We start from the raw sequence: 15,143 nt of genomic DNA, 5'->3' as shown, positions 1-15,143 counted from the left end.
GCACAGGGAAGTATCTGGACAGACCCTTGGTGTAGTGGCTTCCTGGCTTTTTGCTCCAATTTGAACTTTCTCTAACACTGCAAATGTGGTTTGCAATGATTTCCCCAACATTGTAAATAAAAGCATATTACGCTCAGCTTGTTTTGACCACACCCTCTGCTTCAAGCCTGTTTCCTACCTGTTTGCCCAAGCACATCTCCAACATCAACAGACATTCTCATAGTCGCCTTTGCCTTCCTTTGTCTTACCTCACCACTTGCATCTCCCAGTCCAGCACAGGCCACATCGTTCTTCCATTAAATTCTTCATCTGTAGTGTGTGATCCAATATGGTGAGAGGAGAACACATTAATGCCGGTGCGATAGAGTGATGAAGGGAATTCAGGGGGCAGAAGGAACAGAGGTAGAAAGGTCTGTCACAAAAGCGATAGACTACATACTCCATTACTGGAAGCCTTGAACCAGAGAGGGTAGCCTCCTCCCTAAGAGAAGCAAAGGAAGAGAGTGTGGGGGTGAAGTTGGCATCGAAAAGAGCATTCTCCTGCAGGACTTCTGGGGGCTGAAAGAGAGAGGGAGTGTGACAGTTTAAATGGTTGACTGAGAAACAGACTGTAGGAACCAAGTGATATAACTAAGCAGGTAACAGCAAGCCAGGGTTGATGGGCTAGATGCCCAAAGTGCTGACGCTTTAGTGCTGGGGTGAGCCAAGGTGTCTCAGGCAGTGCTGGCTGCTGTGATGGGACCTGATATGATGGGTTCTGCTGTGTTCAGAACCAAGGCTGTGGTTCACAGTGCAGCACAGGCCAACACTGCCACAAACACCAAACACGGAGACCTGCTTTTTAAACAGAATTACTTTTTGGCCATTGTGTGTTCAGGAAACTTGTAGCACTGCCAAACTCTTTGTGACCCCCACATTCACTTACAGGACCCCATATGAGCTGCAGTGCAGTCTTAGCTAGGGTTTGTGTGCTGTGATAAATCGCCAAGACTAGTAGCTATTTGGGGGGAAAGAATGTACTTCCTCTTACAGCTTGTAATCCACCCTCCGGAAAGTCAGGGCAGAAACTGGCTATGGAGGCTATGGAGGGGTGCTGCTTACTGACTTGCTCCAAAACTTGCTTACCCTGCTTTCTTATACAACCCAGGACCACCAGCCTAGAGATGGCACCACCCACAATGTGTGATTATTAACCAAGACTACGCCTTACAAACTTGCCTACATGCCAGTCTTATGGAGGCATTTTATCAGTTAAGAGTGTCCTTTCCCAGATATGTCTCAGTTTGTGTCAGGGTAATAAAAACCAACTAGCTCAGATGTACAGTTTAAGCTGTGGACTGGATGCCATTGTTACCTCCCTAGTTAGGACAAATGTTTCCTATGGCCATCATATGTCACCCACAGAACAAAGTTACTGCAAATTGAGAACAACTGTGGTTGTGTCTAATTTTACTTATAACTTGTGACTCTTGATGGATGGAACTGATAACTGTTCCATCTCAGCCCCTGAGAGCCTCATTGCCAATACAGGGTTCAAAATAAATACTCAGTGATTTCCGGCATCAAACCTAACACTTTACATGTGAGTAGCATTTCTAAGGCCCTGCACCAATGACATCAAGATAGCTCTGTTATCATTAAGCAAAGTCTGTTTATATATTTACACCAAGAAAGCTCCTCTTGCCCTCATGAGAGCACCATAGACTTCCTCTTGTGAAGAATTAACCTGTGCTTTGTCAATTCAGATTTGTTACACTGTACTCATGGCTTTTTATTTACCCTAAGCTGGGCACACAGGTCATTTCTGTTGTAGTAAAGTTCATATAAAGCATTGGCAAACATCTACATTACAATTCATAACATTTGCAAAGTTACAGTTATGATGTAATAACGAAATAATTTTATGGTTGGGGTCACCACAAATGAGAAACTGTATTAAGGGGTTGCAGCATTAGGAAGGTTGAGAGCCACTGATATGAAAGGAGAAGAGGACAAGGCTGAATTTGGATTATCATTGACCTCATGTTTAAAATTCAGTAGAGAGTATTGAGTTCCTGCGAGAAAGAACAGTAGTTGGTAGCACGGAGACTTTCATAATTATTTCATCAAAGTGGTGGATTGGTGGCTTGGGGAAATAAATGGTGATTTCAACTGACCAGATTCCGATATAAACCCCAATCACACTTGAATTCATTTTCCTGAGTCTCACGACTACCTTCTTTGAATTTCTTCTTTGAATCAGGTTTAAAACCCACTGTGGCCCTGTGTCAGCAAAAGTGTAGACGGACGGGGACTCTGGAGAGCAATTATTGTTCCAGCAACTTTGGTAAGAGACAGAAACCAGCCTTTCTCTGTAATGAGAAACTTGAGACTGTGCTTAATCTCAATGGCACTCCCATGACCTCTCTGGTGGCGGTTCCGCAACGCCAGTCGCTTACCCATGGAGTCACTGTCCTGCCCACCAGTGTGTCCGTCCACCTGTGCTATTTGAACTGTCTGGTTTCACGGTGAAAAGAATAAGCTTTAGAAACCATGCCCTCTTTCCCCTCACATCAGTCTAATCAGTCGACTCTTGGTACCTGACACTGCTATTCTTTGTATTCCGGCTGACTTCATGAGAAAGCCCGTGTAGACATTTTATCATGCATTTCTTTGTTATACTCCGGAAAATGACATTCTCGCATCTGGGATTCAACTCAAGTATATTAAATAGTTAAACTCACATTCAAAAGCTGGCCCACTCTTAAAAAGAAATGCAAGGATCTTTCTCAGCCGTGTATTTCCAAAGTGCTAAGGGAAAATGTGAAAATCTGCCGACCATCTGAAGCTCTTGTAAACTGGACCCCGAGGAGGGATACTCACGTGCTTGGGTTTCTAAGGGATTTTGTCCAATTGGAAATTTGCATCATCATGGAAAGCACTTGAGAGCAAAAGATACCCAAATTTAATCTTATCAGGAAAAGAAAGATGGTGTAGCCAAATAGGTTATGAAAAACAAGCGTCCGGCTCGTTTTTCATGCCCTAAGTGGTAACTCTACTGCCTGGGGACTGCTTGTAGGAAAGAGACAGGTCATGCTGAGTTCAAATGACTGCATAGACATGTAAGCAAATATTGCCCCGTGTATCTGCAACCACACCCAGGTCAGCCTTCTGTGGGAGACGGGCAAGGAATTGCATTTCTATGCCTTGGGAGCCCCCTGGTCTCCCTTGGCTGAATTTTGCAGTGGACCCACATTACCAGGAGTCAAAGGAAGGTGTGCTAGGAATTCTGATTTTAGGAGCCTGGTGTATTACAGAGCACTGGGGGGCTCACACCATCCTGCAGCCTATTGTCTATGACTCACTTAGATGGCACAGTAACCAAACATTATTACCAAGGGACAGTGAGTTCTCGGCCATGGAAGGACACCCTCCCCGAGGGCAGTTTTTGGTTATATTAGAGAGCGCTAGGACAAGCACACAGCTCACTCTAAGTTATAGCACATTCTCTACTTGGATTTTCTAAATGAGATAAATAGGCTTGCTGAGTACTCATAAATAAGGCTCATAACTTCATCCTTCTCGTGACAGTCTATCCATTCGTTAGAGAGGGTCTCCATCTCAGCCACAGATGGCAGTTGGGAAAACAGCTAGATTTCTCTCCTGGGACCCAACACCCAAACATGGCCTTATAGCTCCACAATCCTTTTCTTTTTTATTTAGAGTGAGTTTATTTTTTTTATTTAAATTTGCAACAAGCTTGTTTTACATGTCAACCCCAGTTCCCTCCCCTCCTTCCCTGTCCCCCTCCCAACCCCCATCCCGTCACCCTTTTGCTCCCCAGGGAGGGTGAGGCCTTCCATGGGGGAGTCTTCAAAGTTTGTCATATCATTTGGAGCAGGGCCTAGGCCCTCCCCCATGTGTCTAGGCTAAGGGAGCATCCCACTATATGGAATGGGCTCCCAAAGTCCATTTGTACATAAGGGATAAATACTGATCCACTACCAGAGGCCCCATAGACTGCCCAGTCCTCCTAACTAACACCACATTCAGGGAGTCTGGGTCAGTCCTATGCTGGTTTCCCAGCTATCAGACTGGGGTCCATGCGCTGCCTCTTGTTCATGTCAGCTGTCTCTGTCTCTTCAACACTAGATTTTCACTTCTGAAACGTAAGAGAATGAAATTCATTTTCAGCTGGGTTTGGATTTGCCTTCACCATCAGTTTTCCTCTACAGTGTTAGCGGGCACAGTCATCACAACAGTCACTCGAGGTGGGAGTTTGCATGCCACAGTCTCCATCATCAGCATCTACAGGGAGGGCAACCTGGCCATTCAGCAGGCTGGCAAGAACATGAGTGTGAAGCTCACTGTGGTCTGCAGGCAGTGCCCACTTCTCAGAAGAGGTAAGGACGGAGCAGACAGCCTCTCCGAGCAAGTCAGGGACCTTTCCAGGCAGGGGTTGGTATAGCAAAGCGAAGTCAAGGCTCACACATTGTCCACTTCTGATGGGGAAGGAAGCCTTTAGTCAGGAACTGGAAGGGGAAAAAAACACTTATTTTTTACATTCTCTTTCTTTAGGTCTAAATTACATTATCATGGGACAAGTGGGTGAAGATGGGCGTGGCAAAATCATGCCAAACAGCTTTGTCAAGATGTTCAAGAATAAGAACCAGAAGCCCATGAATGCCCTGAGGAACAAGCAGTGTTAGCCTGAGCTCGGTCATTCGGCTGTACTTGTTCATTGCCTCTGAAAGACCCATGCTCCCCGCCTAGAAAAAGCCCATACGATTTAATACTGAACATTCTGGGAGATGGGGCCAAGTTACTGCTCACGTGACGGATGTGTGAGCCCCGTCCCTGCCCCATGTTGCTGGTGGCAGTTCTGAGCCTGCACTGTGAGGAGCAGACATCTGAGAACACTCCCACCCTCTTCCTGACCGGGACAGCAGCAGGCCCTGGCAGCTGGAAGTGTGTAATATACATCTGTAGAAAGATATTCCAGAATCGAGTTGTAGGAAGATATAAAAAGGATTTTATAAAGTGCAATATTTATAATGGTATTTGGTTACCTTCAAGCATTTGCTGTGAGGTGTCACATTTTTCTCTTGCAATTTTTAAACATCAGTGCTTAATAAAATATTTTTAAATGATTACAAGGCAGCCAGTAAACTTGTTCTCACGAAAAGGACAACTGTGGGACCACTCCTGTTTAACAGTGTTCAAGATGCTGTTTTCACATAAGGTTCTGATTGTGTCGGTTTAGAGTTGGCACTCTAAGAATTCCAGGGATGAGAGGGATGCAATAATGTCAGTGGACTATTATCTCTGTCTGGAAAACCAGAAACCAGCCCAAATTCCTTCACTATCTCTGAAATGGAAGGTATGTATAAGGACGTCCCCAGAGTACACATCTCATCAGAGACAGGACAATAATCTAAGGGTCCCAATTCTAAACCCAGTGCTCACAATGTCACTAGAAGATGCTCCTCCAGCCCCGGGAGAAAGCCACCTTCCCACATGAAGCATTCCGTACTAAGGACTAATATTTAGGCTTGCATTTGCTAGACTGAGCAATAAGGTAACCTGACCATTCAGCTGTGAGCTGCTCCAGGGCCCTTTCCTTGTCCGCTCCCATTCTACTGAATCAGACTGTGGCAGCCGAGATGAACTGCTCAAGAGGCAGCTCAGCTATACCTGCAATGGGTATGACAGTCTGCCTTCTAGGAAGTCACTGGCCAGAGGCTGCTGAAGAGGGTGTGTCATCTCCATTTAAAGATGGTAAAAGGAACACTATGGGTGGACAAAGGCATGGGTCACAATGCCTCCTATGGTAGGAATAAAATTTTACAAATAAGTGAAGCTCTTATTTTGGATGAGAAGGATAATTCCCAGTTCTTAACCTGACAAACACTTAACGAGGCAGAAAAATGTTAATTTAAGTTGAAAAGCTGTTTTGGCAGCTGCTCAGGTCTAAGAGCAATTAATAGGAGTCCGTCAGAAGGATCAGAAGTTGTTCTAAATGCTCCTGCTGACATGTCCATAAGTTCCAGGATCTCACTAGCTAAGAAGAAGATGAGCTAGAGGACCCCGCAACAGCTGGGTGGTGGCTTCTCTGGACAGCGCCACCTGGTAGACAAGCCTGCTAATGGAGTCCTGTCAAGAATGCACATTAGGGACTTGGGGATGACCGCATCCCCTTCTCACTGATGTGCTAGGACAGCTTGATGCTGTGGCATTGTGGTCCCACTGTCTCTTGTGGTCCCGGCACATGGACTCTGGGTGGGGTCTGGTGTCACAGTGCAGGAAAAACTGGGAGCAGTAATCCATTGACGGCTCAGACACAAAACAACCGCCAAGGGGTCGGTGGCTAATAATTCCCACACCAGCTGGTCTTTCTACTCCATTATTTAAGACAGAGACAGTCAAGCTGAGTAGTGAGATATTCTTCCTGGTCCAACAAATGTTCTGACTTCTGTTATAAAATTATTTGTTTAGGCAGAATTGCAGTTTCCTCAGTTATAAATGGAGGGAGTTGCAGAAGGCACATTTATCCACTGACTCATCTCACCAGACTGTATGAAGAATAATTTTTAAACTTTCTTACTTAATGTACCATGAAGCAAATTTTAAAGAACTATGTCATATGGATACCTTTCCCCAGCAATAGTGAATAGATCAGTACTGAAAAACTAAACAAAAATAAGGGGGAAAAAATACAATCTTTTGCTGGAAATTAAGAAATGTGCTATTAAATTGTCGACTAAAAATCATAACATAAAATAAAAATACTAAAAACAACACTTTAAGTTTTATAATGTTGGGGGCTGGAGAGATGGCTCAGTGGTTCGGAGCACTGGCAGCTCTTTCAGAGGTCCTGAGTTCCCGACAACCACATGGTGGCTCACAGCCATCTGTGATGGACCTAGATGTCCTCCTCTGGCATTCAGGTACACCTGTAGATAGAGCACCATATACATAAAATAAATAAATCTTTTAAAAAACTTTTAAATTTTATAACTTCATAAACGACACAAACTAGGAAGTTAGTAGAATAAAAACAGTAAAATTTTAGAAGTCGAGAAAGCTAGGCATGATGGTGCACGCTTTTGATCCCAGCACACAGGAGCCAGAGGCGGGAGATTTCTATAAGTTTGGAGCTATCCTGGTCTACAGAGCGAGTACCAGGCAAGGTGGACTACATAGTGAGACACTGCCTCAAAAGTCAAACAAGCAAACCAAAAGCCTAAAAGGTAGGGAGGATGGGGAGGTGAAAGGTGGGGCCGCCATTAAAGTAGTTGCTGGGACTTTAAGCCTTAGAACGTGAGTCTGGAACCCCAGTACCCACAAGAAAGCCATGTACCATAGCACTGGAGATGCAATACTTCTAAATAGGGAGGCTGGGGAAACTGAGTCAGATAGAACCATAGAGCTTGTTGGAAACCAGCTGAATCAGTGATCTCCAGGTTTAGCTAAAGACCCTCAAAGAAATAAGATGGGGAGTAAATGAGGTTTCTGGCCTCTATACACACATGCACACATGTGCACACATGCAAACACATATACAGCACACACACAACAACGCTTAGAACAGAAATTGAGTCACAAAGTAATTATAAATAACAGATGAAGTTAACAAACCTCGAAGTTGCTTCATTGAAACGACTGGTATACCTCAGAAAACTCCGTCAAGAGTAAACACAAAAAGTGTAAAGAGTATGGGCTGGAGAGATGGCCCAGGGACTAAAAGCACCAAGTGCTCTTCCAGAGAACCCAGGTTCAATCCCCAGCCATGGTGGCTCACAGCCATCTGTACCTCCGGTTCCAAGGAATCTGACACCCTCTTCTGGTCTTTTTGGGCACTGCGTGCATATGGTGCATAGCTGTGGATGCAGTAAATCACCCATACATGTAAAATAAGGAAGATTAATATTTCTTTTAAAAAGGAGAACCAGGTAAAACCAGTTTTATGGTCAAAAGGGAACATTTTCTCGGGTATTATCAGATATTTTAGATGATTTAGCAGTAATAAGAGTTCTGGGCACAATGGTGCTCACCTGTAATGTCAGCTCCCATCTCTCTCTCTCTCTCTCTCTCTCTCTCTCTCTCTCTCTCTCTCTCTCTCCCTCTCCCTCTCCCTTCCCCTCTCTCTCTCCAAAGTGACAATACTAAGATGGCATTATGAGTTCTCTATGCCTACAGGTTGTAAAATGTGAATGAAATGAGGGAAAAATACAATTCCTGCGAAGAAGGTGAGTGTGCCCAGCAATACAGACTTAAGCAGAAAAAAAAAATTAATAATACTGCATCCACTGAAGACATCCAGTAAGTATTTTAGAATCTTCCTCCAGAGAAACTTCAAACACAATTAGTTTTATTTGGAAAGTTTGTCAGGTGTCTAAGGGGCAAGAACTGTCCACCTAACACAAACTATCCCAGAGTGTACACAAAGAAAGGACACGGGCACTTTCTGTGAGATTAATAACCTTAATAGAACTGTCCACCTAACACAAACTATCCCAGAGTGTACACAAGGAAAGCACACAGGGTACCTTCTGTGGACTAGTGACCTTAATTCTAAACGTCTAGCAGACAGCAGGCGCCATGGAAATATCCAGTCTGATTTCATTTAGGAACATAGGTGCAAAAGCTCTAAACAAAACATTACCAAACAAAATCCATCAAATAAAGTGGCGATCAAGTAGGGCTTAGCCCGGGACTGCATTCAACATGTGAGAACCCAGGAATGCATTCAACATGAGAGAACTCAGTAATTATACTATATTGTATTACCAGTTTTGGTGCAACTGGACACTCAGACTCTTAATCACTCTACAGGTCTGTTTTTTTTTTTTTTTTTTTTTTTTTTTTTTGTTTTGGTACTATTTGTCTCTTGTGAGATATATACATCAAGATCATACATACATACATACATGATATAAGTGTTTATAGCTATCCTTTGCTATTTTTTCTTTGGTTTTCCTAGATGATGTGTCAGGTACAAGGGGGCAACAATCACATCAGAAGGGTATAGACATCTCAGCCAAAAGATTTATCTTCAGAAAAGCTCCATCCCACAGTGCAAGAGGTACAGCTCCCAGACATCTCCCAGGTGCTAGGCTCTGATGCTTGGGAAAGCCCAAAGCTCTGGTTCCTCACTAGATATTCTCAGTTTACTTATGGTTCCTCCTAGTCCAGATACAATTTGCCAATCTGAGCTTTTTTTTTTTTTTTTTTTTTTTTTTTTTTTAACCATAAGCAAGTTTGCCTAGCAGCAGAGTTGACATACCATATCAACAAATTGCTAGGTAACAAATTAGATGAAACTAGGGGTGTGGTTTCATTGGGTGAGTGGTTGCCTAGCACAAAGCCTTGGAGTTGGTCCCTAGCATAAGCCAGGCGAGATGTGGTTGTACACAGCTCCCATCCTAGCTCCTGTTCTTAATAAGGCAAAACGTGATCAGTCTGATTCCATTTTTTTATGACAAAAATAAACCTTGAGCAACCCATGAATGGAAGAAAATGTCATCAGTGTCACAGGGGACCCTTTGGTAACCCTCATGGTAAACTACTAAAAGCAGTTAAGATTCAAATGATTATATTATACATTTTTGTATAAAATAACCATTTCTTCTAAAATTGTACTGGAGGATCTAGACAGCGTAGTGAGGGAGGAAATGAAGTATATGATACAAAACTCGGAAAGGAAGAAATAAGACTAATATAATGCAAAGATGATATGTCACCCAAATTAAAAACTCAGTTGAAGAAACTTGAAGGTAAACAATAAGTAAGCGTTATTTTATCATTAAAGGAGACTTGGTGAGATGGGTCAGCAGGAGGAGACACCACCAAATGAACAAGAGTTTAGTCTCTAAAATTGACATAATGGAAAGAGAACTGACTCCTGCCCTCCCCACGCACACTGTGGCATGTATGCCCATCAACAAACACACATGTGCACACGTGTCTCAACTAAATAAGATATAATTAAAAGTAAGGATTTCACATATAAGAAGAGGACAAAATATCCAGGACAAATTAACTCCAGGACAAAATATCGAATATAGTGCACTTTGTCATCATTAAAAGTCTTGAATTAAGTGCTATGCACACTTAAGTATTTTGCTCTGTTTTAACACAGGGGCTGACTATGTAGTCCAGGTTGGCTTGCACGTTGCTATGTATCTTAGATTGGATTTAAACTCCAGATCTTTTCTTCAGCCTCCTCGGTGCTGAGATTGCATACACACCTCACCATGGCTGGCTGATGAAACCTATGACTGTCAGCATGGAGGTATTCACAGGTATTCAGAGCTTCAGCCAGATGGTATTATATTCAGAAGAGCTTTGGAACATACACAGAAATTAATTCCTTGTCTGTCTTTTGGCTGAGATCAAGTGCAGAAATATTTACAGGAGTCATTTTAATGTTATAATTTAAAATCCTGATTTTCCCCCTTTGTCGTTTGTTTTTCCTTTCAAAAGCAAAGTAGCTTTAAAAGGCTAACATTCAATTAAATATAAACTAGAAACATTGTCTTTTGCTTGAAGGATGTCTATGGTTCCCTGATAGTGAGACTTAATTAATTTCAGAGACAGAGGTTCTAAGAATAAAAGCCTATTATGAAAATTGACAAGCTAAGACTTTATACATCCGACTCATCTAAAAAGAAGTAATGTCTGTGGTTATATAATGCATGGAAGAGCCTCCTTTATGAGGAGGGAAGAACTTGGATTCTCATGCACAGTGTATCGCCAGAAGAATTGAAGTGTATCTATAGAACAAGAAAGACAAGTAGAATCCTTTCTGAGACCCTTTGTGGTCTTGAAGTACGTCCATATCATTTACATCCAAATCAGACAGATGACAAGGTGGCATGGAGAGAAACTGAGTGAGTTTGATGAGAATGGCCCCCCAGAGGCTTAAACATTTGAATGTGTGGTCTCAGGTGCTGGAACTGTTTAGGAAGGGTTAGGAGGTGTGGCCTTGTTGGAGAAGGTGTTTCACCAGGAGCTTTGAGATTTCAAAGAACTCTCTCTCTCTCTCTCTCTCTCTCTCTCTCTCTCTCTCTCTCTCTCTCTCTCTCTCTCTCTGCCTGTAGATAAAATTTAAGCCCTCAGCTACTGCTCCAGCACCACGCCTTCCTGACTGCCACCATGATCTCTGCTGTGATGGTCATGGACTCACCTTCTGTAATCGAGCTCCGAATTAAATGCCCTTTTCTTTTAAATAAGTTGCCTCAGTTGCGGTGTCCCTTCACAGAGATAGGAAAAAACTATGACAACCAGACTTTCCACTCTGAGCACTCTGGTCCTGGTTTGATTTGGTATTGTCTGAGGCTAATGTGGCTTTCCTTTGTGTCTGACTACATCACTGACCATTTATGCTCAAGAAAACTGAACAGACAAATTAGTTTTAAAAAGCAATGCATACAATAGAGTTCAGGATCTCAAGTCAGTTATATAACAATTGAAAATTAATCCAAATGCTAGCTTTTCTTTTACTAAATTAAAAGCTTGCAGACATTATCAAAGATTTCTCCCAGTTCAACATAGGATTAGAGCACACACAGCTTTAAGTATCTAATTATATGCAATCCCTAGAACCTTTACCCATATAAATCATGGAAAAGTTTCCTGTCAAGGAGTCTGTGCCATTCAACACTAATTCTATACTAAAGTTGTAGCAGGCAGAGTCCAGCGCTGGATAGAAACATTGATGAAACAGGGCCTCTCTTCTCTGTTACTGCAGCTATCCAGTCTGAGCAAACTTCCAGGGGAAGTCCGCTGCCCCTCTCCTCTCCCATTTTACCGTAAGAATGCTGGGATTACAGACACATACCACTGAGGCTCGGTCCAGTTTTTATGTGGATTCTGGGGATCTGACTCATCATCAAGTCAGCAAATGCTTTTGCCTGCTGATCTATTTCATGGGCCTCTTAAACAGCATTCCTGGTGCAGGAAATCAGAGAACAAATTGATTGCTAATTCCAGGGTGAAGAGAATGGAGTTTGTCAGTAATTTTGATTGCCTGGGATGCTTTTTAAAAAATAAGCCCGCTGTTCTACTTATTGTGTTCCTATAGTTTAATATGCATCAGAAACTATGTCTCTTGAAAATGGCTACTTTAAAGCATACAAAGAGGACATAAAACATTTCCCAGTTTTTGTGTGGTTTAGCTGGTGTTCATCTTCAAATGCAGATAAAAACAGAATAAAGGAAATGATTTGAAATTATCAAATGAAAGATAAAGTCTTTGAAGAATGTGCTGTAGAAACAGTATGTTTGCACGTGGTGGTGGTGGTGGGGGGTGTGATCCCACAAAAAGAACATTGACTTATCAGGGAGAAATTTTCCTCTTTGTGTATGTGCTCATGTTTGCATATGCACATGTAGGCCAGAGGTTGACATTAGGTGTGTTAAATTGGAGGTGTGTGTGTGTATGAGTGTGTATGTGTGTGTGTGTAGATATAGTGTGTGCATGTTGTTGTTTCATTTTCTTGATCACATATATGTGGAGGTCACACAAAAGTCAATGCATAGTACCTTCCTCTCTCGCTCTCTGCCTTATTTTCTGAGATGAGCTCTCTTACTGTGCCTGGGTCACTAGTCTGGCTGTCCAGTGAACCCTGGAGTCCACATTCTTCAATTCCCAAGTGCTGGGGTCACAGGTTTACACCACCATGTCTGGCTTTTATGTGGGTGTGGGGATCTGGAGTTGTGTCCTCTTGCTTGTATAGCAAGCACTATACCCATGGAACCATCTTCCAAGTCTTCCACATCCCCTAATTTGAAAACCCTGAACTAAGTCCTCACCCATTCAACAAGACTAACTGGTCAGCAAGTGCCTGTGGCTGCCTCTCTACAACTGAGACCATACGTGGGTGCTGAGGATTGAACTCAGAACCTCAGGGTTAAATGGCAAGCACTTTTCCAAATGAACCGTGTCCCCAGCCCTTGTTAAATTCTGAATTAGGCCTGGATGTTTTTTTTTTTTCTTTTCTTTTTTTTCTTTTTTCTTTTCAAGGCTCATGATCTCAGATCATTTAGTGCTTTAGAAATGTACGGGAGAAAATGATAATTTAAAAGTCTCAGGAATCACCAGGCATTGTGGTGCATACCTTTAATCCCAGCACTCGAGAGGCTGGGCAGGCAAATCTCTGACTGTGAGGCTAGCCTGGTCTACAAAGTGAACTACACACACACATACACACACACACACACACACACACACAAAAAAAAAAAAAAAAAAAAAAAAAAAAACCTCATCTCAAAAACAAACAAACAGTCTTAGGAATCAAAAAATTCCCCTGACTGAGAATAGTGTGTATTCATTAGAGATGAGACAAAGAACATTTCCAGTTTTATCTTTTTACCAAAGACTAGCAATGATTAGTAATTGGTTGTATGTGTCCCTCTATGAATGAATAAATATAACCTCTGCTTTTAGGAATAATAATCTGAGTGAAATGTGAACTAATTACCAGTTATGATGAAGGTACAGCTCTTCATTGGAGCAGCACAGTGGCGCTCCTCTGGCTTGCTGACTGTTGACATTCCCTTACAGGAGGGGCTGGAGAGGGTCATTGAACCCTCACCTGAGTACCCAGCCATTCCTTCGCAGTTTCATGCAATTCTGCCCTCATTGCAATTGGCCTTGGGGTGGGGGGTCTTGCAAGGGCTAGAGCACATAGGCTGGGGAAGTTTAGGGGCAGGGTTTCCATCCATGCAACCGTGGGGGAGACATCATCCAATGAGGATGCTTCAAGTCTCCCATGTTTTTGCCTGCAACCCTCATCCACTGTTCTGTCTGTAAGCCTAATAAACTCACTGTGTTTTCCCCAGGACTGGTTTGTCCTTGGAACTGTAGGGGGACAGGAGGCCCTGCTTAGTGTCCCCACAGGGAGATAATCCTCCAAACACATGAGCAATAGAATCTTCATGTTTTTATTAAAATGCAATCCTACTGGATTCTAGTGCTAGAAATTACTAAATATTGCTAAGAAGGCCTGAATAAATACACAGATGTGCTGTGTTGGTGGACTGAAAGATATTGCTAAAATGCAAGTTCTTCCAAGTTAGTCCCTAATTTAACATAATTCCAATAAGAATGTCAACTTGGATTTTGTTTAGAAATTGACCGTTCCACTTTGTGAGAAAAAGCAGACCACTTAGATAGCAAAATTCATTTTGAAAAGTACTGCGCACATGGTGATTACCTGTCTGCTCTCCACCTCCATGCCGCTTGCTGGTGGATCCAAATGGCAAGTCTTTCTGCTACACGGCACAGATTAGTTCTTCTGCAGTAGTGAATTGTAAGATACCTGTTGTTTTCTTAACTCTTTTAGTCGGCTACAGCATTATTTATTTCTCAACAGGTTGACACAAGCATAATCCTAACATTAAAATTCACAGTTCAAAGCAGGTTTCACCATGTATTTGTGTCTGGTCTGCAGTGCCCTCTGTGGTCAAAGCTGGTTCAGAACCCTAAAATCCTCCTGCCTCTCTTTCCTGAACATTGGGGTTACAGATCTGTGCCACCAGGCCCAGTTTAAAATTCATCATTTTAAATAAAAGTGTAGTTTTCTGAGTTGTGCAGCTGATTTCCTTTTGCAGATCGCATGACCCAATGTTTTGACTTCGAGTTCAGGTTTTGTATAATGTTACACGGTGGAGTTACGAGGTGTGCAGTCTATAGTCTTTGTGACTAGCTTTTTTCACTTTTTAAGATTCAGCCATATTACTGCAAGTGTCCCCAGTCTGTGTTTGTGGTGGCTTCATGCGTTAAGTTGCCTAAGACTAATTTCCCAGAATTCTTTGTGTGTGATCTGAATGGAGACACACATTTCTTTTATTTTCTCTGCCAGGACTTCTCTAACTCGTGTGTGCTGATTCAAATGGATGATGTGGGGCAGCAGCACCTTTTTTTTGGGTCCTCCTTCAGCATCTAGGATTCCTGAGTCAAGGCATGTTTGGCAACACATGGCCAAAGGCAAGTGGCAAAAGGCAACAGTATTGCCACAGAATATGACGGCATAAGGCTGGAGGCACAAGAAGTACCATTCACCCAAGTCCATCTTCACGGGTGTCAGCACATCTTTGCCCTCCTCTTCGCATCTGCCTTTCCTTAGCTGCTACCTCAGGGACCTCCAACATTGGATGCA

The 15,143-nt window shown here is 42.7% G+C and overlaps 1 protein-coding gene across 1 annotated transcript in view; it reads left to right on the top strand.

Moving 5' to 3' along the window:
• Positions 1 to 5,098, top strand: part of Pcolce2 (procollagen C-endopeptidase enhancer 2) — a 42,933-nt gene extending 37,835 nt beyond the window's left edge. The window contains exons 7-9 of the mRNA XM_051207110.1: positions 2,243 to 2,326; positions 4,215 to 4,382; positions 4,558 to 5,098. Coding sequence (XP_051063067.1) covers positions 2,243 to 2,326; positions 4,215 to 4,382; positions 4,558 to 4,688 — 383 coding nt within the window. The 3' untranslated portion in view covers positions 4,689 to 5,098. The remainder of the gene's footprint in view (positions 1 to 2,242; positions 2,327 to 4,214; positions 4,383 to 4,557) is intronic.
• Positions 5,099 to 15,143: the final 10,045 nt, after the last annotated feature.

This window comes from Phodopus roborovskii, unplaced genomic scaffold (assembly GCF_943737965.1).
Source record: "Phodopus roborovskii unplaced genomic scaffold, PHOROB, whole genome shotgun sequence".
Lineage (NCBI taxonomy): Eukaryota > Metazoa > Chordata > Mammalia > Rodentia > Cricetidae > Phodopus > Phodopus roborovskii.
This window is presented reverse-complemented; position numbering and strand designations above follow the sequence as displayed.